At 37.2% G+C, this 24,104-nt stretch overlaps 1 protein-coding gene across 6 annotated transcripts; it reads right to left on the reverse strand.

Annotated features, from left to right (window-relative positions):
- Positions 1–527: 527 nt before the first annotated feature.
- LOC115693013 (carboxyl-terminal-processing peptidase 1, chloroplastic) lies at positions 528–14,058 on the reverse strand. Of its 6 annotated transcripts, none has more exons than XM_056302600.1 (13): positions 13,558–14,057; positions 13,324–13,443; positions 11,021–11,158; positions 9,402–9,506; positions 9,108–9,273; positions 7,914–7,990; positions 5,743–5,787; positions 3,193–3,276; positions 2,415–2,453; positions 2,258–2,320; positions 1,400–1,529; positions 1,065–1,166; positions 528–896 (listed from the first exon to the last, which is right to left on the reverse strand). In XM_056302600.1, the coding sequence occupies exons 1-12, from the start codon at positions 13,960–13,962 to the stop codon at positions 1,111–1,113; spliced, it is 1,428 nt and encodes a 475-aa protein (XP_056158575.1). In that variant the 5' UTR covers positions 13,963–14,057; the 3' UTR covers positions 528–896; positions 1,065–1,110. The 6 variants fall into 6 exon arrangements, with proteins under 6 accessions (XP_056158575.1, XP_030475853.2, XP_056158574.1 ...); XM_030619993.2 differs by having other exon boundaries at positions 528–960; XM_056302599.1 differs by having other exon boundaries at positions 528–988.
- Positions 14,059–24,104: the final 10,046 nt, after the last annotated feature.

Below are 24,104 nucleotides of genomic sequence, written 5' to 3' on the forward strand. Positions count from 1 at the left end.
TTTAAGGAGTTAAGTTTTGTAGTATTGCTTTGAAAGTAAACAAAAGGGGAAGGGGGGAAACGATTCCGAGAGACCGATTAAATAATGAAAAGCGACAACGTAGTACGCTAAATCAGGTCCCTAACTTGTGCCTTAAACCACATTTGTCGTGCTTTAGCTGGACAAGGTAGCACTAAGTACTTGATTACTCCCGTCTTTATACTTGTTGAATTCGCCACTTTTCGAACCGGGCTGGTTTACGCCGTTCACTTTGAGCCTGATTCGATTACATTCCATTCCACATTGGCAAGGGAAAAAAATATGGGGCGCATCCCGAGTCTAATTGTCGTCGCGACGAAAGCAACTTCGCATTGGGTCGAGGTGAAAGGAGATTCGGAACTAATGGGCAGATTGGGAATTAGGGGAGTGAAGAGACTTCGGGATGTTTTTCGGGGCAAACGCGTTTGTCTAGAGCGAGAATGCCGGTCGAGCCGATAGCTAGCATCCGTCTTCATCCTGAGGAAAGAAAGAAGCGTAAAACAACCCTGTTCTCGACTGCACGCACCAATCTTTTCGACGTTTTCTAATTGTTGTTACATCCTCTAGTTCAAAGATGACAAGAACACGTATACTTTATCAAGATATTGTATTTACACTTTGGAAATGATCTACAGAAAGAACATCGCAAAGCGCCAGACATACCCAAACATGTGCTATGAACTTTCAGAATCCGGACCTGTAACTCCAATCCTCGGTGGGGTTCAGTTATAAGCTCGTAAACTCCCCCTCGGCTAGAAAATTTGGATCCAGAAGAGAAAAATTCATCCTCCTCTGATGCAAACTTGCCCTTCCACGGTCCAGCGTGATCAGGTTAATGAATAATTTCCCTCGCATACTCCATCGTAGCCATGATCCACCTGTTGCAGCTGATAAAAGATGAACACTGTGATATCCTTAATGGAAGAGTCGCATGTTGTATTCCTATAACAGGTGAAACGCCTATGACATGCTGAAAAATTCACGATCACAAATAGATGCCCCCAAATGGAAATATAAGTTAAGCAATACACGAAGCAAATACTTACAGGTGAAGGCCGAAAAAGGAAGTTGAAGGGCGGCCAGAACACGTGCTTATCCTTGTCTAAGCATTTTACACTTAGAAATATGCTTGTTGACTTCATTCCAAGCTGCATGACGGATCTATTATATTAGGTGTGCCCTACCAATTATCTAGCACCTTATCCCTAGTTAGGAGCAATTCTTGCTTTCACTTGGTCTAGCCATCTAATCAGGCGGCATGGAGCCCATGCCTGCAACGATCCAATATAGCTTATCCTAATAGACCAGCCTAAGCAAGATATTGCCCCTACATAGGAGAAGGGGTGGAGCATTAGAAAAAAAAGGAAGAAAGCATTTGTACCAGGGAGACTTCGATAATCTGGCTCTATTCCATTGCCATTAATGTCCATGTGATTTGGGGTCACATACTTCCCAATAGTGACGACAACACCAGAACCGTCGTCAAGTTCAAAAACAGATTGGATCAGACCCTGTGAAGAATAGGTATTCAATCATCTTTATTTCACTCTAAGCTTAGACTTGTAATTATTCACTGTCAGCAATCTGAAAATTTATTTTAAGCCAGTTGTTGAAAAATAATCGTGGTCAAGCAACTAAACTCTATACAGAAATATTTCTCTACATGATTTTCTCACGTAAGGAGTACAAAAAAGATTGAATAAAGGGAAGATGACTTCAAAAAGATTCCCAAGATGACTTAATCAGATGATAATAATATAGCTAAAGGCGTGCCTTAATTGACTTTTACTTTCTACTTTTTGTTTAATCTAACTCTTGCAGCTCATGCACTTTCACATTTTTTTTGACCCGATACACCTGAAACTTCACAAAATACAAAGATTGATGCGTAAGTTAACATATTATTTTCTCATAATATTCTGAAATTTAGATAATAATTAATATTTGGCGGGAAAGTAAAAAGTTGCTTTCTTTCTTTTTCTTAAGCAAAAATAAACGCCACCTAGGTCTAATTCATCCCCCTAAAGAAAAAGTTCATTTTATTTCAGTCCTCAAATAATATGCAACACACTCTGTCTCATCTGAGAAGCTATAATCATAATACCACAGTAGCTAATAAACCTAATGAAACTCATCATAAAGATCAGTGAAACATTGTCTGTTAGATGACCTGATTCTAGATCCTCAATGAAAATTTATGCACCAACGGACTTTACCAAAGATAGATCAACATTGGTACCTTGCCAAAAGTCCTTTCTCCCACAAGAACAGCCCTACAGTTGTCATGAAGAGCAGAGGCAACCTAAAATAAAAGTCGAACGGTCATTATAATTCATCTCAAATTGAGATGACACAACTCAGAAGAAGTTGCTCCTATTTCAGGTTAAGGAACTTACAATTTCACTAGCGCTAGCTGTTTTGTTGTTTACCAAAACCTGCATGAGAGGCTTAACTTATAAGCTAGTTTTAGCAGAGTAAACTACATTTCCGCTGAAATGACGATTTAAGTGTAACCATGAAATAAAAGTCCGCAGAATTGGCACAAAAAAAGTTGTAGAGTTCTAGTTATAACAAGCTACTCAGTGGAAGTCAGTGGAAGTCAGTAGTACACGCAATCAAGAAGAAAACCACCTCTCTTTATGCCTCTTTTTATTATGCAAGTCACGTTAACGAGTGGCCCAAGAAACTTGTTAAGCGGGATTACACAAAACAGGAGAACAGTCGGTGCATTTGTTTCTGCAAAGTTTCATCGATTAGTTGCTTAACAAGTGCCTCTAGGGTAGTTTTTAACAAAAACTTGTCATGCACAGAACACAAGAACAGTCGGTGCGTTTCTGCAAAGTTTCATCAACTAGTTGCTTAACAAGTGCCTCTAGAGTAGTTTATAACAAAAATCATTGTTATGTTCAAGGATTTGAAATAAAGGTTTTCTTTTAATGAATTTGCCTAATAATTGAGAGAAACTTTTGGAACCAGAAGTAGGGTGCCGGTCTAGAGAAGACTCCTATCAAACCCAATTGACTATACCATGAGAAGGGACTTCTTTTCTCCACTATCCATATTGTCATCATATTGTCTTCTTCTAAGGAACAGAAATGAAAAGAAATCCTTCGTAATCAGAGAAACCTCCCTAAGCCTCTTACTAACAAGTTAATGCAAACTCTTATTACATACAATAACTGGATCTTTAACCAAAGGAGCAGCACCAGCAGTAATTGTTGTCTGGTACTGGGAATCCCTTCCAACGGTATAAGTCACCTGTTTAATTGCATCAACAGGACAAAAAATGGTTAACACAGTCTCCATAGGATTCAATATAAACATATTATGTCATCAATGTACATGGTTCACAGGGGTTACTATCACCAACTCTTTTGAAAGCTACCATATAATAAAAAATAAAAACTAGCTAGGTAATAGAATCCAAAGGTTAACATTCACAGGAGGATAAAAGCTCGAGCTGAGAAAAAACGACGAGCCATTTTCATTAACAAGTAGTACATACTATGTGTCTGTGTCCTACAAATTGTACAGGTTTTGCTTAATGGTTAACTTCAAAGTACTCATTATGTATATAAAAGGATGGCGCTATAAGATACTTGTTAGTTTTTAGAATAAAAAAGAACTTCAAGATCTTTAGGCATTGATTTTTCTTGTGATGAGCAATTAGTGTTTTGAAAAATGAGTTCTTCCTATTAAGTATGCTGAGACACTTGTTAACATGACACTATGTAAAATTAGTATCTCTGAAGGAAATGAGTGGTACATTAATTGATACATTGTCAGAAAATTCAGCATGCCAAAAAATCAGCTATTTGCAATGAACTCTAATGACATCTAAAAAAGTGCCATCCGGTCAATATTTTCCATATTACAATACGTTTTGAGGGTTAAAATACCTATGGTCCTTTCTTCTACCTTGATTTCTTTGGCCTTCCATTTTACTACCCTCTTCAACCTCCCTATTATCCAACAGTTCGCATCTTTGAACAATAAAGAGTAGGCAACTAGGATGATTCCTCTCCTTGTCTTTGGCTCATTTGGAAAGAAAGAAAGAAACAAGAGGGTATGCATCTATAGGAGTTGAATCTCCTAAGATTCCTAATTGGTTATACACCCTTCACTTTTAGTATCATTGGAAAGATCAGTTTCATACTACCAGTTTATTGGTAATGTTTCAAGCAATCTTTTGTGCATTATTCTGTATATGGATGGCTTCCCTTCCAAAGATGGTTTGCATGGGAGCAACATCCCCTTAGTGTATTCTTAATTAGGTTCTGTTTATCATTAAAATAAACTTAAGAAAAAGGAGCAGTCACCTAAATGGTTCTTTTGGCCAAAATAAAAACTGAATGGTGCTAACTCCCTGTGAAATTAGCGGTAAAAATGGATAAGACGCAGAACCAGTAGATGACGCTCTCCATTGTCACAAAACAGAGCATTAACAACATTGCATGGCAGAATCATCAATATAACAACGCTTCAGGAATTCTTTTTACTATATTTACAGGAATAAAGTGGCATTACTCTCTTTCTCCCAGATTCTTCGTTGGGATTTTGACTTTGATTATCATACACTACGTAATTGTCGCTACAAATACAAAAATGTAACTAAATAAAATAAGTTAACCTAAGGCTCCACTCCACTTAATAAGCCATTTTTAATCAAAGGGAAAAAGTGTGAGGCTTAATAAGTCACTCAGAACAACCTTACAAGGATTACATGGTATGATTGGAGCGAATAAGCCCTTATGGAATAAATATTCAGCCGCTTGTGAACAGTTTTGATCACATTTATAGAACCACTTTAATTGCTTAACGAAGGATATTATTATCAAATGCCCTCAAGGCATTTCTTGGTTACCCAAATAAAAAATGTTGGAAGCTTTCAATGCATCGACTTTCTTGTATTATGTGTGATCAAATGCTTTGAAAATCGGAACACTTCTTATCAGTATACTTATGGAGAGAGCTAGGACACTAATTAACAAAACAATTTAAAGAATTTTTGGAAAAAACTTGAAAAAGTTGAACAGGACGAGATAATGAGATGGAACCAGAAGTAAAGAATTAATTTAAGAGTATGACGCGAAACTGGTGGAGTTAAGTTTATGTGAAACTGGTACTGAGAGGTACACTACCCGTGTGCTATAATGGTACATCATCACTAGATGAACTTTCCAATCATCAAAGGAAAAGGATTCTGAAAATCAAAGAAACAAAATCACCACCAAAAGGTGAATGTTCAGGGTAGTAAACTTGCCAGAACATCTCTCCACGTTATTAAGCGAAACTCACTTTCGTTAAATTTCCTAAACTACCTTCCATTACATAACAGAAATACAATATATCTTTCATAATCACCTACTTAATAAAAAAAACCACCCACTTTCTTTCTATGCATAACCACCCAAAAATGCGCATAATGTAGCGTGTGCCATTAACCCTTACGTCAAATATGTCAATTTTAAATAATTGATTAAGACATGCAAATGCACGCATTTATGAGAAGTGGTTTTAATGACAAATTATTGTAGAAGAAAAGTTTGCTGTTTGCAGCTATCCATTTTAATCAATTGCAGCAATATCGATAACAGACCATACAAGTTTGTGTGCACAATACTCTTGGCAACCATGTAGAAGAGAAAACAGTACTTTAAATACTTATAAGCATCATGGCACAAGAGTTACTAAACTCTGGAAAGTCCACATGATTTAACGTACCGTTTCTCCCTGGTTCAAGAAGAGCTTAGCAATTTCAATTCCAGCCTGAAAGATCAGAAGCGGTAAAAGCAGCATTACCAACAAAACTCTTTAAACCATACTACATTTACTTCCAAAATATGCAACTATGCACGTCTTAAATTCATGTGGTATTGTTTAACCATCTATCTATTACATATGGATTTTGAGTTCCTCCTAATCTGCTGCTCCTATATATTTCAGCTTAGATCGCAAACAGCTTGGCAATGATCATCGCAATGACACTCAGCCTGCCTATATAAGAAGAATCTAATGCTATATCATCCAGTTAAAACAAATATCTTATCTCTAAAAAACTACATGATGACCTTTTCATAAAAACTGGAGCTGTTTTACACCACTGTATAGGACTCACTAACCTCACAGTTCACACACAGAGATACAAAACAAGGAGGAGACAGAAGTATTTCTTTCATTCGCATTTAAGAGAGTATAGGAAATCCTTCATCAAGCAATACGGTCTACAGAGTGGACCTAAGTATTGGCTCATAAGCTTCAGATGTAAAGAAATAACACTCCTGCCAGAACAATAACAAACATGGACAGAATTACAAAACAACATAAGATTCTTGGTTTCAATAACTCCAAATAACGTAAAGCATCAGTGGACTTATGAACAAGTCTATGATCAAATAAGCTCATGCTCTAGAGAAACCTAATGCTGAAATATAGTTCATCTTTTTAGAGGACATGGTGGGCCAGACAGTGGAACATATTTGCTTGGTTGATGTCAATTCTAACCCTATTGGAATGTTGCAAATGGCCGTACTCAGGCAAGAAACCTTTTTTTTTTTTTTTCCAAAGTTATTTTTGAATAAAAGTCCATCTTCATTTAGTGTGAATTCTGTGATTGCCAATCCACCTTTTCCTACTGTGAACTTTCCTATTTAGTGATGTTTGGGGCCCTTGTTTTTCGGAAGATGGTTTGTACTTTGTGTATACAAGGTGAGTTGGGTATACTTGTTAAGAGAACCAGTGGTTTAAAATAAATGGTCAAAGCAATTTTAGAAGTGAAATGGGAAGAATATTTCAGTAAAAATTTGGTTTTTGAAAGTGTGCATACCTCAAAAAATGGGGTAGAATAAACACCTTTTAAAGTAACTAGCTTTATCTTATAAAGTTTCCGCTATTACATTCATTTCATAGAAGTGTAGTTTCAAAATATTAAAATATTGTTTAAGAAAAGGGGAAATTGATAAAAAAAAAATGTTTATATGGTATGTTAGGAATTAAAAATGGGGAAAATAAAAAAAAAAAAAAAAAAAAAAAAAAAAAAAAAAAAAAAAATTTTTAAAGGATTAGTCCAATAAAAATTGGAGATGACAAAGATGAGGTTGTTGATAATGAGATAAGGCAGAATATTGCCTTTTTGTGGTATGGTAAGCCAATTTATGATTCCATATAAAAAATAAATATTAAAAAAAAAAAAAAGGTGAGGTGAGGAACCAAGGGGATGCCAACCCATTTACAAAATAAGGAGTCCAATCCGTCAAGGATAACATTTACATCAAGACTCGTGCTGTGTATTCCAAAACTTCAAAGTAAAAAGGCAAGAACCCCTAGCTTTAACTAAATGGCTCTTAGAATATTCAAAAGTCTCCTTTTTCTCTCCCTCAAAATCAGCTAAAAAGTTACCAGAGGGATCAAAAGAAACACCTTCCTCTTCTCTATGCTAGCAGGGATGGCCCACTACCGAATAACCATTGCCAGTAGCTTATCTTGCATAGCTATCAGAATAACCTAAAAAATTAAGGTACAGCAAAGAATGCAGGTACACAGGTCACTTCTGAATCAATATTGCCAGTATCACAAAAGACATATCGCCATTTATGCTCATTCAATCTATTTTGCTACATTAGAGTGTTTCTATGAATTGAGAAAACATACGCCAAAAGTTCTTGTAGCATCAATAACATCGAGAAAATTAGATAGACAAAGAAACATTTTTCTTGCAAAAAATCATCCATGCCAACAAGCAAATTTTTCCGTTTGGAAGACTCACCACAGGAAACATTTACAGTGAAATTTTTTTTTTTTATAAATCTGAGAGAATAGAGCCTTGTAAATCTGAGATAACACAACATAAGAGTACTTAAAGCAAAATGATATATCTGTCGACATCAAACGCATACCTGCACAAGCCCCCCAAGATTATCTCTGAGATCCAAAATAAAATATGAGGAACCCATCTCTTGAAGGCGCTTCATTGCTACAAAAATTCTCACATCCTTCAGATTCATAACAATGACAATACATAGAATCTTCAGAAGGACATAAAAGTCCACGTTTACAAACTAGAGATATTGAAAGTACTCTAGTAGTATTGACGGTGTGTAAAAAAGACATAATTGTTTATTACATCAAGTATTGGAAAAGATAACATGACATAAGTGGATCACCATCTTCCTGGTAGATCAATTTCACCTATAAATTTGCAAGACAGACATCTAATCACCCATTTTTTACAAAAAAGGGAAAGGTTGATCACTATTACTACCATGCACGGTGACAAATCAGCAGTGAGCAATTTACATGATCCACTTCATTTTTTGATCGCAAATTACCATACCCCGTGACCAATGAGGCAACATGCAGTTGCTACATAAACTTCAGTTAAACACACAAAACAGAGATCATAACAAAAATGTAGAAAGCTTGTTATAGTTTTGCAAGACAACAACAAATTTTACATCCAGCATGCATTTCTATCCAAAGTAAACTTTTTACAAATTTGCAAGACAGACACCTTATCGCCCATTTTTAGCAAAATAGGAAAAGGCTGATCACTCAAACTACTATTATGAAAGATTCCTTGTATCCCAAACTTGTAAAAGCACCTCAAGCATTTTCAATTTCTGAAGAATTTTAAATAATATTATCTTCATCAAGCATAGTTGACCTTACTGCCCTTCTACTATATGGCAACCTCACTCACAAAAGATAAGGGGTTGTCTGGGTTGACTTTTACGAATAACTAGACGTGAGAAGTATGCAAGAGAAAAGATAAGAAAAGTTACAAAATCCATCCTCATCTTTTCCCTTACTCATACTTTAATTTAAAACCAATGCTTTGCACCCCTTGGTTTCAAAATCTCACACTCCCCCTTTATTTTCTATAGTTTCTTAGATTTCAAAGTGCAAAGTGTAGGTTTTTTTGTAACCAAGGATGTAAGGTGTTTATTTCAGAAGTAGAAGAAGCAAAGTCTAGAAAAATAGAAAGTCGATAATTTGTGTGCGTGTGAACAAATTAACAAGAAAAAACACAGTATACAAACAATGAAGGTGCAGAAAAATTATATTTAACAAGTTAAATAATGAATGTTCACCTGCAACTATATCTTTTATGGCCAATGCATTGAACTCCTTCAAACGTATGTAACCAATAGACGTGCCATTTTCTGCATCTTCCAACCGATAGAAAACTGGGGTTCGTGCAACAAGTTGCCTTTGGACTTTGAAAGATTGAACAGGTCCGCAATTCCCATGTTTGACCTGTAATAATTTTTCTAAATATGAGAATTCAAAAGAAAGATAATCTTTCTCAATGTGTATTGCACTTGAAAGAAGAGAACAAACTGAAAGCAACATTACTCCCAATAAAATTGCTTTAGAATATTAACCTCAAGTTTTACTGAAGTTCCATTTGGTCCTTGCAACAAAGATGATACTTCAACTGCTGATTTCCCTCTGATATCGTCTCCATTAACTGCCAAGATTTCATCTCCCTGCCATGCAGAGAATGCCAGAGAAAGACTCACGACATGCTTGTAATTATATAAATATGCAAGATGATCATTAGAAATAATACTATTGCAAGATAATATCAAGAGATCAAGTTAGGCAAAATTGACAAACATGAGGCATATTTTTTTTATGATACTTCAAAATATGATAACTCTTGAAACAGCCATTGCTACAGAATCAATCAAAGCAAATCTAAACATACCAATCATATGCATGCTTAAATATCTTCTAGTTGAAACTAAAACAGGTAGAGTAGGAGCTCATAACAAGTGCTGTAACGTATAAGAACCTTCTCATAGAGAAATCGTCCTCGGCCTTCTGCCTCTAGTACAATAAAAGGACATGAAATTCTTTCTTGAGGAGTTCCATTCAGTCTCTTACATCAAAACACTAAAGCTATCAGAATGGCTTTCAGTAAGTTATTAAGAGGCTTTCTTAAACTAAATAGGATCCTTCAAGGAAATACTACTAATAGGATAGGATAAATTGTACAATACGTTGTCAAACAATGCACGACAAACTACATAGCAGTCAAGGACAGAGCAGTTCTTTAAATGTGTAAAAAACAAACCCCAGACATGGAGATGCACAGATTTCCACGATAAATTTAAGGTAATCATGACAGGACGAAGGAGAATTCTGTTCCTCGATGAAAAATGACACAAGAACTCTGTTTAATTCTTCTTCACCGGCTTGGCAAGTGGGGCAGCAATAATAAATTTTCTTCTTCCTGCTTAAACTAAATGAATTTCTTCGCTGTTAAAGTACCCATATGGACTGCATGCAGTGTGCACATCCAACAGTTGTAATCTCAGTATTTTGATCCTGTAAGACTGTCAATGCCATGAGGCTAATGCAAGAGGGTTCACTTTTTCACATCCGCAGACAATTCTATGAAGCCAACTATTGTGAATCATGCGAAGCCGGTGAACAAACTGCGAACTTTAACAGGTTTGATTAGGGGTTCAAAACAGTCAGAAACTTGCAAACTCGACTTATAAATAGCTCAAGTCAGCTCAATTTTTTTTGGAGTTTGGTCCAATTCAAGCTTGAGGACTTAATCAAGTCGAGCTCAAGCTTTAAATACAAGGGCAGCTCACAATCGTATATCAATCCTAAATGCTATTCACAATCCTAAATGCTTAGTTGAACTTTAAAATAAAGTTAACTAACCCCTAGCTATGAGTGTACTCAAATAAAGATAACTAACCCCTAGCAATGAGTGTGAAAGGCATACTCAATCATCACATAGTGATGGAAAAATAAGCATTCACATGTAGACGTTGGTCAGTTTGACCACTTCCAATGAGAAATCAACCAGTGAAGACTGGAGAGTCAGGCTAATCTGCAACAAGCATGCACGTGCACACATCAAAGAGATAATAAAATTGAAGTTTGTAACAGCAAATTAATAGGACTAAGTTTACGTATCTATAGAAGTATGAACATGTGCACTTATTACTACATTGTACATCTATGTTTACATATAAATTACCTGCCTCACACCGGCAGCATGGGCTGGTCCATCCAGTAGAAGTCCCAAAACCTTCAGTCTGACCTTTCCATCATCATCCTGGACTTCCCTTAGATTTATCCCAATACCTGTCATGTCATACCTAGCCATCCTGGAGAACTTTCGTCATAACGGCATATAGAAACTGAACAGATTGTTAGTATATGCTGAAAATTTGGAGCATCTTTTCTGCCCAAATAAAAAAGACAATCACTAGAATTTACTAATATGCCAAATTTGGGGGCAAACAGATGCTCATCATGACTTACACATGAAGTCAATATCCAAATGGTATATCCCCCCTCCCTTGTTCTTCTATTTATGGCAGTGGATATTCCGCCCCTTTTGGGAGGTTTGAGGTGGGTTGGATGTTCAGATTAGGTAACTTCATATTTGGAGGAACAATCTCCCAGAGAACAAGTAGTTGGCATAAAATAAGAACAAGCAAAAGTGCAAACAACGGTAACTCGACCCAACCACAAGAATGTTTACCTATGTATATACCATTAACATTCTCCCGAAACCTCTAGTTATAAGTTACAACTACCAGGCCTCTTCCCGCTAAGTAGAGTTGCCGACATGGATCTTTAAATGACATTAATTATTCTCCTTAAAACATGGCAGATATAGCTCTTGCTTTTTAATAGTCAATTATGCAGAACTCCATTCAAATGATTGAGATAACATACCCAAGAGTTAAAATTAGGATTGACAAATTTCTCATACAGATTCATCTAACAAATGGGAAAAGGATTATTGCTTAATAAAACATGCTTGAACATGTAACGTGTCAAGCCTTGAGCCTAGAACGTGAAAACAAGTGTCCCCTACTGTCTCCCTTTATCAGGCCCTAAGATTCACCCTGCTAAACCTTTCATTATCAAGAAAGATTATGCATCAGAAGTCCAGAGATGATATGTGAGTTTAGACCTTATAACTGGAATGAGGTTGAAATAGGGAGTGGTAGACATATGAAGATGTCAACAGTAAGTTTAAAGAAAGATCTTGTAAACTTTAATCTTACCTAACACTTGATACCAACAAGAGGAGACTAGTGTAAGAGGATCCGTGTGGCTGACCATATATAAGGGGAAGGTGCTTGTTACGGTCAGCTCTCAATTATGTTACTATGATGTAAGTGATCAGTGTCAACCTGATTTACATTAATTTATATTTTTAATCTTAGCTCAAGCAAAAAGACCTATCTTGGGCTCAGCTTAATTAAGAAGAAGCACTAGAACTGGGAAGTGTTATACATTGTAATTTTAAACATATTCAAATATATCAAGCTTGTTTATTATAAGAAATAATCCAAGACATCCTATTATCAGAGCTCAGTGGTACTAAATATAGGAAAAAAGTACTTCTGAGCCAATCCCCAATACCCATCACAATACATGTTTACTTTTGTTGTAACTCCTAAACAACGTCTTATAACACAAAACATTTAACTGTGTTATGACAATTCGAATAGGAGTTATGATAAAAAAGAACTTAGATTAAGACTAGTACGCTAGGGAATTGGTGTCCCTTGAGGGACCATTCGAAAGCCCCACTGAACAAACACAACAGTACAAGTTCCTAGGAACTAAGTTTACCCCACAATATCAGCACCAAAGCTCTAATGGTAGAAAAGCTTGTCAAACTAGTTCTACATATTGATGATGTCTAAACCATTTCCACCAGACATGAAAAGGTAAATACAAGACATCCTCCTGAGGCAGAATTATGCTGTGGCTCTGAAAGGACGTCCCTAAAGTTTGTGAAGCAAAAGATGATGACCAAGTAAATTTTCATGCCAATAGGCATACCAATTGACCGCTGAAGCTTTGCCATAATCTTTAACAAATCTCCTTTATTGTAGTGGATAGGATTAGACTAACAACTCAGGGGAAAAAGCTCTACTGACGTTCATTCCTGTACTATTGCCGATTAGGGTAGTCACTATATGGAGGACACTAATAGACCCAGCAATAGTTATTAAATAATTCTAGAAAGATTAGTTCTGAGTTACTTCTTAAAAGAATTCCTCTGATATACATAAATTGTCATTGATCTGGACATTCTATGGAAAGGTGCAAACTTAAGTACGCAAATGCAATGTAAGTTTGTTGGCCGAAAAGAAAAAGTAATGCACGTTTGCCGATGTTCATAACTTGAGCACAGGCAATGCAAAAATGCAAACTGACTAGCAGGGTCAGACTACTCCATCCCAAGAGCAACCGCCGTGTCCACAAACATAAATTTACCACAAAATTTACAAGGGCAAAGAGGGATCTAATCACCTCATCAGGAGAAAGAAATCGGGTGTAAGGATCGCCCAAACCCGCCAACATTCGTCTTATCAATTCGTGAGCCTTTGACCTTGTCGGGATTGAAGTACTCAGTATGTCTTCCTTCTTCCGCTGCATATAAAGCAAACACAACGGCTCAATATTCCACCAAAGAATCGAGAGGGAAAAAAGAAAACCAAAAGACCAATGGAAATTAGCATTCAGCGAGAGAGAGAGTGTGTTTGCCTGCCACGCTTCAGGCGACCAGCGACGGCGACCGGTACCGAGGAAGCTTTCATTGACGATATCCCAGGCTTCCTCCACGATTCTCTCATTCGTCCCTCGCTCGGGCACGGCGCCAGCCCCATCATCCTCTTTCGCCTCCTCCTCGCGGCAGTACTCCACCGACGGTAAGGACTTCGTCGTCCGCGCCAGGGGAGACTCCGCCGCGATCGACGGAGGCGAGAGCAGGAGGCCGAGCGAGAGAGCTCCGGACAGCGCGGCGGACAAGAGCTTCCTCCGAGCGGACGAGGCGCGGAGGACGGGAGGAGCCGCGGCGGCGGCGGCGGCGCGAGGGGGGAGAGGCTGAGCCGGAGGGGGCGGCGGCGAGAGGGCGGCGGAGGGGTTGCAGAGAAGCAATAACGGCCCCATGTTGGCGTTGTGGTGGTGGCTTATGGTTTGCGCTCCAGTCACTGAAGCAAGTAGAAGATGACGATGACGATGGTTCTGAGAATTTTTTTTCGTGGGAAAATGAGTTACCCATGAACTTTTACTCAATTTGCAACTTGCTTTATAAATTTTTAATTTATTCAATATAATTTCTAAATTTTAATCACATGGTCATCTCTGAATTTTTAATTTATTCAATATAAGCTCTGGACTTTCGATACAAAATCAATTAGTCCATGGACAATATGAAAATAATAAATATTATCCTTCGATATTAAATTAATAAAAGGATAATATTGAATATTTTCAAATAGTTTAAATACTATATTGAATATGTACCAAAAGTCTACATAGAACAAATTAAAAGTTCAAGTACCACATTGAAGATTGGGTCAAAGTTCAAGGGTCATTTGGATCATTACCTTTTTTTTTTAAGAATTAATACTACAAAAAACCTCAAACTGATACATATGAGATAAATTTACCTAAAACTAATTTTTTTGGCCATAAAAAATCATAAGCTGGTATACTTGTGACAAATTTATCTTAAACTAATTTTTTTATCACCAAAAACCCAAAAATGATATTCTTGTGACAAATTTACCCTCCATTAAATTAAATTAATACAACGAAAAACCACAAGTTAGTAAAAATGTGACAAATGGAGGGAGGGGTAAAACTCAAACTGGTACATCCCTCAATTGTTACGTGTCATCTAACTCAATAATTTAACGGTAAAATTTGATGGAAACTAACGGAGGGTAAATTTGTCACAAGTATACTAGTTTTGGATTTTTTATGGTGAAAAAATTAGTTTAGAGTAAATTTGTCGTATATGTATCAGTTTGGGGTTTTTCGTGGTATTAACCTTTTTTTTAACAGGCGAGCTCGGACCAGGTCTGCTTGGGCCCGATTCTTCATACATTTGGCCCAGACTCGTCTAGGCCCAAACTGGCGGCTAGGCCCAAACTGGCGGATAGGAGCAAGTGCTCAAACCTTGTCTATCGGGCCACTTTTTTACTTTCTATTCTTTCAAATTTCAGCTTAAAAATTAAATAAGTATGAAAAACGACTTTTTGGGGATTTGTCTTGTTTTATTTTATTACTTTATTTACGAGTTATATACTATTTGTTTTACGCTACTTTAGAAATTTGGGCTTATTTTATATTGTTAGTATGTTATGATATTTAAATGCCAAAGCAAAATCATTAATGAAACGTTATTAATTAATTATTTTAATAAATGTGCGGGTGTGGCGGACCTCAAGGCCCTTGCTTAGGCTCGGCTCGCCCACTGATTGGCCGTTGAAGTTTTTACCAAGCATGCTGATCAAGTCTAGTTGTTATCACCTTTTGCAGCTTTTCTTTTAGGGATAAAATGCATCGGAAGTCATGAAACTTGTTGCAAAAATATAGTCGTGTTTTAACTTTTTTAAATAGTGTAATTAAATCTTAAAATTTATTAGATCGTTACAATCGAATATCTCCATTAGTTCCGTCCGATTTGAGTGATGGAAAATGCCTATGTGGCATTATGTTTTTATTATTTCTCAGAAAAAGAGACGCAGAGGCAAATGCCATGTCAGCCATTTCAAGGGGAAAAAAACATTTTGGACCTCTTAATTGTTTTTTTTGGTCGAAACCCTCCAAATTCACTCATTATACTTTTCTGATCCAAAGGAGACTAAGCCAACAGCCAACTTATATTGCGCTTGCATTTGTATTTCTTCCAATTCATGGTATTTTGGATTGTACTTGTACTTCCTTTCGACTCTACAATGGTGAACGATGTATTATCCATGATAATTTTTGGAAGTTTTATTATTTTTTTTTGGTATAAATTTTTTTCCAGTTAAAGCTGTCGACAAAACGGCTAGTTATTGGCCGTCAGCCACTTTATTTTTTCTGAACATTTTAGAAAAATTCAACAAAGAATCTTATTTAAATAGAAAAATGTCTTAGAAGATGGAAATTGCAAACTCTCTTAGGGCCCGTTTGGCAACTTGCCAAATAATAAAAAATTATATTCTTTTGTTTCCGGAATCAGTTTGGGAACAAAAATTCGTTTGTTAAATTTTTTGTGCCCGGGCACAATTTTGCAAAAAATTGTACTTAGAATCAGTTTTGGAACAGAATCAAGAAGCAAAAAAAATTAGCTTCTTGATTTTGAAACAATTTTTCCATTTCTGATTTTTCTTGATTTTCTTTTTTTTTTTGGTTTGTTGTTGTTCTTCAGCCAGCTACCTGCCACCCGCCGACCATCGGCCACAGGCCAGGGCCGACGAGGGCGGCTTGCGGCCGCGATGGCGAGGCCAACCTTGCCGTCGCCACCCATGTCCGTCGCCTGGGTGGCGACGGTGAGGCCAGCCTCGCCTTGGCTAGGTGAGGCTCGACCTCGCCCATATCTGGCAAGGCCCGACCTCGCCGTTGCTACCGGCGAGGACGGCAGTGAGGGCCGCGACGCCCTCGCAGGCTCTGGCCTATGGCTGGTCACTGGCACCGACGACCGGCCATGGCCAAGGAAGGGAAGGGAAAGAAAGAAAAAAAAAAGAAAAAAAAAGGAAAAAAAATATAAAAAGAAAGAAATATTAAAAAAATCAAAAAATTATGAAAATATTATTAATAAAATGAAATTTTGTGTAGTTACCAAACACATTTCTATTCTTTTTCTATTCTAAAAATAGAAATTTTGGACAATTACCAAACGCTTTCAAATGCTTAAAAATTGTTTCCAGGCACGGAATAAAAAATAATCATTTCGAGCGGAATTTATTTAGAGGCATGTAATGCTGCCATGCCATGTGAGCCTTAGACTCTCCACACTCCGCACTCAATTTCAGTAAGATATTGCCGGTGTAAATGATAATGCACTCGACTTGGGTAATCAACCGAGAAGAAGAAATTCCGACTTGTGGGAATTCTTTGAGATTAAAGAATTACCGAATGAAAACCGTCGCATAGTTTTTGCAAACAATCATTGGAAAAGTTTTGCCTACAACGTTGCAAAAAGTGGAACAGAAATTTGTGGCTGCATAAATGGCACAGTTGCCCTCAAAAGAAAGGGTGTGCATATGCCCGCGCAACGTAGCCATCAAATATCAAATTTTAACTATTATTAGTAGGAGTGTCGGAACCGAACCGAAAAATCGAATCAAGATACGAACCAAATTGAAGCGAATTGAAAATTTTGTGCATTTCGGTTAGGTTCGGTTCGGTTTTCAGTTCGGATAATCAAAATTAACCAATTTTTTTTTCAAAACCAGACGCACTGAAGCAAAACGACAGAACGACAGAAAGAGGGCAACGTCGGTGGTGCTCTCTCTCTCTCTAGCTCTCTTGAATCCTCGGCCGACTTCGCGGGTCGAAGTTTCGAATCAATCTCCGGCAACCTTTTACGTGTACGCTCTTCTTCCTTCGCTCTCGTCCTCCATTGTGCTTGCTCTGTGCGATTTGGTGGGTTCTTGCCTTCGTGTCTTGACGCTTGATCTGCTACTAATCGGAACTGTCGTGTTGTTGTTTCCATCGCTATGGCCTTGTGGCGATGTCATTGTGGTGCTCTTCGCAACTCCAGTGCTTCGCCTTTAGTGGATGAGTTCCGGAAGAGCCAAGGGATTTTGCATTCGAAGCTTTTATGGGGATTTTGAGGATTTGTGGTGTTATAGTGCTAGCGAGTTTTAGTTGCAACTAGGAGGAAGAGGGCATGTTCCAAAATGAGCTATTTTCAGCTGAACACGACTGCAGCTTTGTTTTAGATCTTTGTTGTTGGATTGTCTCGCTCCTATTGGTGTCTGCCTGTTTAAATGTCAGTTTTCAACTTATATTACATGATGGAATTGCAATGGGAATTTCTACATAGATGAGATTTGTGGTGTTATAGTGCTAGAAGCTCAGTTTTGCTTTGTCCATTTATTAAATATATATTACTGCGGAATCTGTGTAAGTGGAGTTGGCAAATTTCTATTTCCTTAGATGTGGGGACTTTATATGATGATGGCTTTGGTATGCATACTGAAGAGAGCTGGGTTATATATGTTTATGGATATTCTGCATTTTGTTTCCTTTAGGTTAGCCAGTTTTGATTGTGTTCTGCTGGGAAAAATCTAAATTGTATTTTAGTTAAACTTCTATTTGATTGACATTAGGCCTCAGTATTCATCTTATAAGTGTGAGTTCTTACGTTAATTACTATTGTATATCTTGTAGTGTTCACCAAAAAATGAAGAAAGGTTCTCATCAGCTAACCTTGTATCTGGAGGACTGAGAGGAGACATCACAAAGCAAAAGCTTTTTGCAGAGCCGAGTCTTATTAATTTCTGATAGTAGAATTAATGTAATCATATCTATGAATTGTTTTGGCAAGAACTTCCTTTTATCTTGGTTTTATTAAATTAAAAAACCGAAAATCGATCCGAACCAACCCAACCGAACTCGGTTTGAGTGAGATTTGGTCAAGTTCAATGGTGCACCTCTAATTATTAGTATATTACTTCGTTTGATGTATCATGTTCCTGTACTGTCTCTATACCGTTAGTCAATGAAGTCCTCAGATGTAATATCTCTAGGTTAGCTAATAAAGATCTCAATATTCGACCAAAAATAAAAAATAAAGATCTCAATCGTGTTGCGAGCAATAATGAAAGGAATTGAAATAATCATTTTTGTTTTTTGAAATTTTTTTGAGAAATTAATTTCAAGAAAAAGATTTATTAAAGAAAGAAAGAAAAGGCCCGGATCAGATGTGCCCACCCTCGACCAGTGCATCCTTGAAATCAAAAGAAAACTATACTTATGGCTTGCACAATAGAAAAACAAATTTTGAGATTGTAACTCATAACATGTCATGATATCACGCGATTCAGCTCAATCAAATTAAAATCATTTTGGAGATAGACAAATTAAATAAAGAAAGCAAAATGAATTTAACATGACAAGTCGCAAGGAACTTATATCTACATTTTTTTATTGTTTTATTATAATCAAGGTACTTTAATTGAGAATAAATAACCTTTTTATAATAAATTTAGAGAAGAAAAGGAGACGCAAAAGTCAAATTAATGTGAAAGATGGAGGGGTATCCACATAAAAGATAAAGTAGTTTTTATTGTTAATTCGTTATTTCTTGGAAATGAAGAGGAAAAGGAATAAACAAAATATTGAAGGGAGGGTAGTGAGGTGGCAACCACCAAACGAGGCCCTCTATGGAGCACCAAAATACTACGATAGCACTAGTTGAATTCAGTAATTCAATTCAAGAGAGGACACACGAATCAAACATACTCAAAAGTCAAGTGACAAAATAATTGAGTAGTTCTCATTCTTTGCGAATTATATGATCCACGCAAAATAGAAACTCAATCTTTCACAGTTCTTTTATGGCAAGAAGTATTGCAAAGCTCCTGTAACTTTTGACACTAAACTGAGCGTCGTACACAACTTTTGACTCTTTTAGTATCTTTTTTCCCTTTAATCATGTTATGACTTTGCAACTTCTTTGAAGAACCTTAAAGAGGCTGAAGCGGTAGATCGACCAACACACACTTCATCTCCAAGAGTTATCTTTCCTTTTCCATGTACTTTCATTTCCTTGCAATTTCATTTCGATAAAATTTCCATTTCGATTTAATTTCAATTCCAATACACTTTGCTTTTCTCATTCTTAGATTCGTGTAGTGTCATCACTCCATCTAAAGCCCCATTTACACCCTTTTGTGCTTGAGCGTGGAATTGCAGAGCAATCTTGATTATCTCTAATTGTTTGATGTTCGATTGTCTTGACGCACATCAGTTTTCTTCAACATCTTTTTGGCACGCTTGCAAATCTATTTTTCCCCAACATAATTTTTTTGCCCTGATCCCGGTGGTGAGCATATTATGATCGAGTATGTGAAAGTGTATATGAAAATGTATATCCACTTGCTTGCGGAATGCCTTGAAAATGGATCATTCGGGGATTCCATTGATGATTTTTCTGAGGTGGCCAATGATTCAGAAAATCAAAAAGTTGTTGAAAATGAGAATTTAATTCTTGAGATGTATCAAATTTATGCCCAAATATATAGAATATCCACCACAGTATCAATTATTTACATATACATATTTTTTCGGCAATGTAAATAAAAAGATTATGGATAGTGGAATGCACTACCAATTTATAGTGGTTTGACCCCAATTGGTGCCTAGTCCACTCTCCGAGAATAATGGGCAGTTTTGCCCGATCCACTACACTTGTAGCCTTGTAAAAAGGTTAGCCTAGAATGGAGCCAATACTCCTTTACAATAGGGTGCACTCTCTTACGAAGAAACTCACAAAATTCATCAGTTAGGAATTTGATTGCGAAGTGTATATTAAGAGGGATTTTGCAAGTATTGGTTACATAATTACCCAAGACAATGGGCTATCCTATTTGGTAAAAAAAACAAGGAACAAACTCAACTAGCAGTGACTGACATATCAAGTGGCTAGAAATTTGACTATTAAAACTTCCAGGTGTCCACCCAAAAATGGCCTGGACAATTGTTGGATGGGAAAGTGTCATAAAAATCTTAAACCGATTGTATTAGTGCCAGTTTAGTCTTAAACATTTTAATATTGTCAATTTATTCCTAAACCTTTTGATCTAGAGCCAATTCAATCCTTCCGACTAATTTTGGCTGGATATTGCTGACATGGATGCTGGCTGTGCCACATAGGCCGGCAGCAGATGCTGACGTTGATAATTTTTAATAATATTTTTAGTATTTTTTCAAATTTTTTTATTTTTTTATTTTTCTTTTATTTTTCCTTTTATTTTTCTTTTTTTTTTCCTTCCCTTCCTTCTTCCTCCAGCTTGTCGCCAAACCTTGGCGACCGGCCATAGGCGAGGGCCGGCGAGGCTTGCCAGAGGTTAGCGAGGTACCTTTGTAAAAATTGAAAAGCTTAGATTAAATTAGCATGGTACAATAGGTTAAGGATTGGTTGGACGATTTCCCCAATTGGTGAAGATGGAGTTTTTAAAACAAAGAAGAAATCGGATCAGTAAGATAAAAAGGAGAAACCGAGTGGTGAGAAAAGAGTTGAGTGGGCTCACGGCAAATCAAAAAAGAAAAAAAATGAAGCGTTTGGCTCTAGTTGTTTCGCAGAAAATGAATGATTTGGAAAATATTTTCTTGAAAGTGATCGCTTGTATTGCTTGAAATATTTAGTCAATGAAGTTCATGATTGACAATAATTTATGTCTAAACATTTTTGTGAACGATGAAAATATTTTTCGTTGATTTATTTTTATAAGTAATATAAGCAATCATTATATTTTCCAAATAATTCAATTTTCGCGAAACAAACACCAAATTTTCAGACACTCACGGCCCACCAAAATTTGCGCACACAACGGACCAACTTGTGAGGAAAGTTGCGGAAGACAGGAGAAACAGCGGCTGAAGCTCGACCGAAACTGTGGGAAATCAGCCAAAGCTGAGGCGACGGTTAGGCTCGTCAGTTCCTATCCTTTACACTCGTGTTCTAGTTTGATTTTGGCCTAATTGCCCGTTTCCCTCTTTGATTTGCTTGCGAATCCTAAAGTCGTGCAGGTGTGAATGCGAATTAGCTCGAGTTCGAATTATTTCTTTTGTGGATAGTTCACGGGATTGTTTTTGAATCGTGCACTCTATTTTTCTTTTTATTGTCTGGTTTGATTACACTACAAAAAAACAAGGGTTTAGCCACGGAAATTTGCGACGAATTATTTTTCGTGGCTAATTGCGACGCAATTTGCGACGAATATATTTTCCGTCGCAAATTAGCCACGAAAAATAATTCGTCGCAAATTTCCGACGAATTTTGCGACGAAAAAAATTCGTGGCTAATTTGCGACGGAATCTGCCACGGATTAAAAATCGTCGCAAATTTGCGACGAAATTTACCGCGAAAAAAAATTCGTGGAAAATTTGCGACGGATTTTCCCACGAAAAATAATTCGTGGCTAATTTGCGACGGAATTTGCCACGAAAAAATATTCGTCGCTAATTTGCGACGGAATTTGCCACGAAAAAAAATTAGTGGCTAATTTGCGATGAAATTGCCGACGAATGTTTTTCCGTTTCTTATTTGCGACGAAAAATAAATGTCGTCGCTAATTTGCGACGAAATTTACCACGAAAAAAATTCGTGGTTATTTTTATGACGGAATTAGCGACGAATTGTTATTCGTCGCTAATTTTCCTCTACTTGTAGACCCAATTTCTCTCTCTCTGCTAATTCCTCTTATCCCTATTAGCTGTTCTCCCTTCCTCTCTCTATTCGCTGTTATCCCTTCCTCTCGATAAATCTCTCCGCACGCGCAAAAATCTATCTCGGTGAACCTTTTCTACTGGTAAGTGGTGTGATTAATTTGGGCAAAACTATTTTTAAATTTTTGTTATTTTATTGAGTTTTTTTTTTTTTTTTTTTTTTTTTCGACTTGTCGCGCGCCGCCGGTCCAAGCAACCGGCGACCGGCGACCGGCGAGGCTCGCGGCCATGGGCGGGCCGCTGGACCTCGCCCAGATCTGGGCGAGGCCGAGCGGCCTCGCCATGGGGCCCGGCGCTGGACCTCGCGGCGAGGTCGAGCGGCCATGGCCGCCGCTGGACCTCGTGGCGAGGTCGAGCGGCGGCCGCTGGACCTCGCCGCGAGGTCCAGATCTGGCCGGCGAGGTCCAGATCTGGCCATGGCCGGCGAGGTCCAACTCGCCGGCCGGTCACCGGACCGGAGAAAAAAATGAAGGAAAAAAAATTTGGGAAAAAAATTCGAAAAAAAAATTATTAAAAAAAAATTGGGGAAAAAAATTATTATAAAAAAATAAAATCTGAAGTCAATTTTTTTTTGTAGGTACGTATTCGTTTGAAAGTCTCGCGGATGAAGTGAACGTTGCAATTCTCATCAAATTGAGCACTTTGTACTACAAAGATTTCAGTCAAATACTTGGGTAAGTCAATTGTTTTAATTTTTTCAATTTCAAAATAATTGTTTAGGCAAAAATAAAATTTTAATTTTTAGAATTTTATGGTTTTAATATCGAAATTTTTTTGGCATTAATATTTTACGAGATTTTGTTTTTTTTATATAGACAATGCAAAGAGACAGGGCTTGGATGTATAATAAGAACTTACCCGGACGTCGAGGATTGACCGATGAGTTTCAGACTGGGTTGGAACTATTTTTGGACTTTGCTAGTAGTAAATATGAGTTGATGGATGGAAATAAGTTAAGGTGTCCGTGTAGAAAGTGCAGTAATGGTAAATTTCATGTATGTGATACAGTTAGAGAACATCTTTGTAGATTTGGGTTTACTCCGAACTACTATAATTGGACTTGTCATGGTGAACCATTTATATCTGATGAAGGATATCGAATAAGTAACCAATTTTCAGTTAGGGAAGAATGTAGCTATTATGACCAAATGAACCCATACCAGAGGATGGTGATTGATGCGGCTGGTCATAATTCAGATCCAAACCATGCAAGTACTAGTTTTACTCCAAGACTTGAACAATTTGAAGAGATAGGAGTGATAGGTTTTTGATGAGAATGTGTGTAATGAAACGTTTCTATCTAATCAGTTCTGGGAAGTGTTGAAAGCAGCAGATGAACCTTTATGGGCAGGTTGTGACAATCATATTCAGTTATCAGCGACAGCAAGATTGTTAAATATCAAGGCAGAGCATAATGTGTCTGAGAATTGCTTTAACTCTTTTGTTGAAGTAATGCGAGAAGCAATGCCTCCTGATAACATAATGCCAAGTGATTTTTACGATATGAAGAAGTTAGTGGATAACTTAGGTCTTCCAGTTGAAAGGATTGATGTATGTAGTAGGGGTTATATGTTATATTGGAAAGATGATGAAAATGCAGAATCTTGCAAATTCTGTAGCCAACCTAGGTACAAGATTAACAGGAACAGGAGGCAAGGTCGTAATCAGAAGCGTAGACCATGCAAGCAAATGTTTTATCTGCCCTTAATCCCCAGATTACAAAGGCTTTATGCGTCTCAAGCCACTGCTGAACACATGACTTGGCATGCAAATCATGAAACAGAAGAGGGTCTAATGTGTCATCTTCAGATGCAGAGGCATGGAAACATTTTGATAGAACATACCCTGAATTTGCGATA

Source organism: Syzygium oleosum, unplaced genomic scaffold (assembly GCF_021117445.2).
Source record: "Syzygium oleosum isolate NSW1041296 unplaced genomic scaffold, Sole_v2.1 Sole_v2.24, whole genome shotgun sequence".
Taxonomy (NCBI): Eukaryota; Viridiplantae; Streptophyta; class Magnoliopsida; order Myrtales; family Myrtaceae; genus Syzygium; species Syzygium oleosum.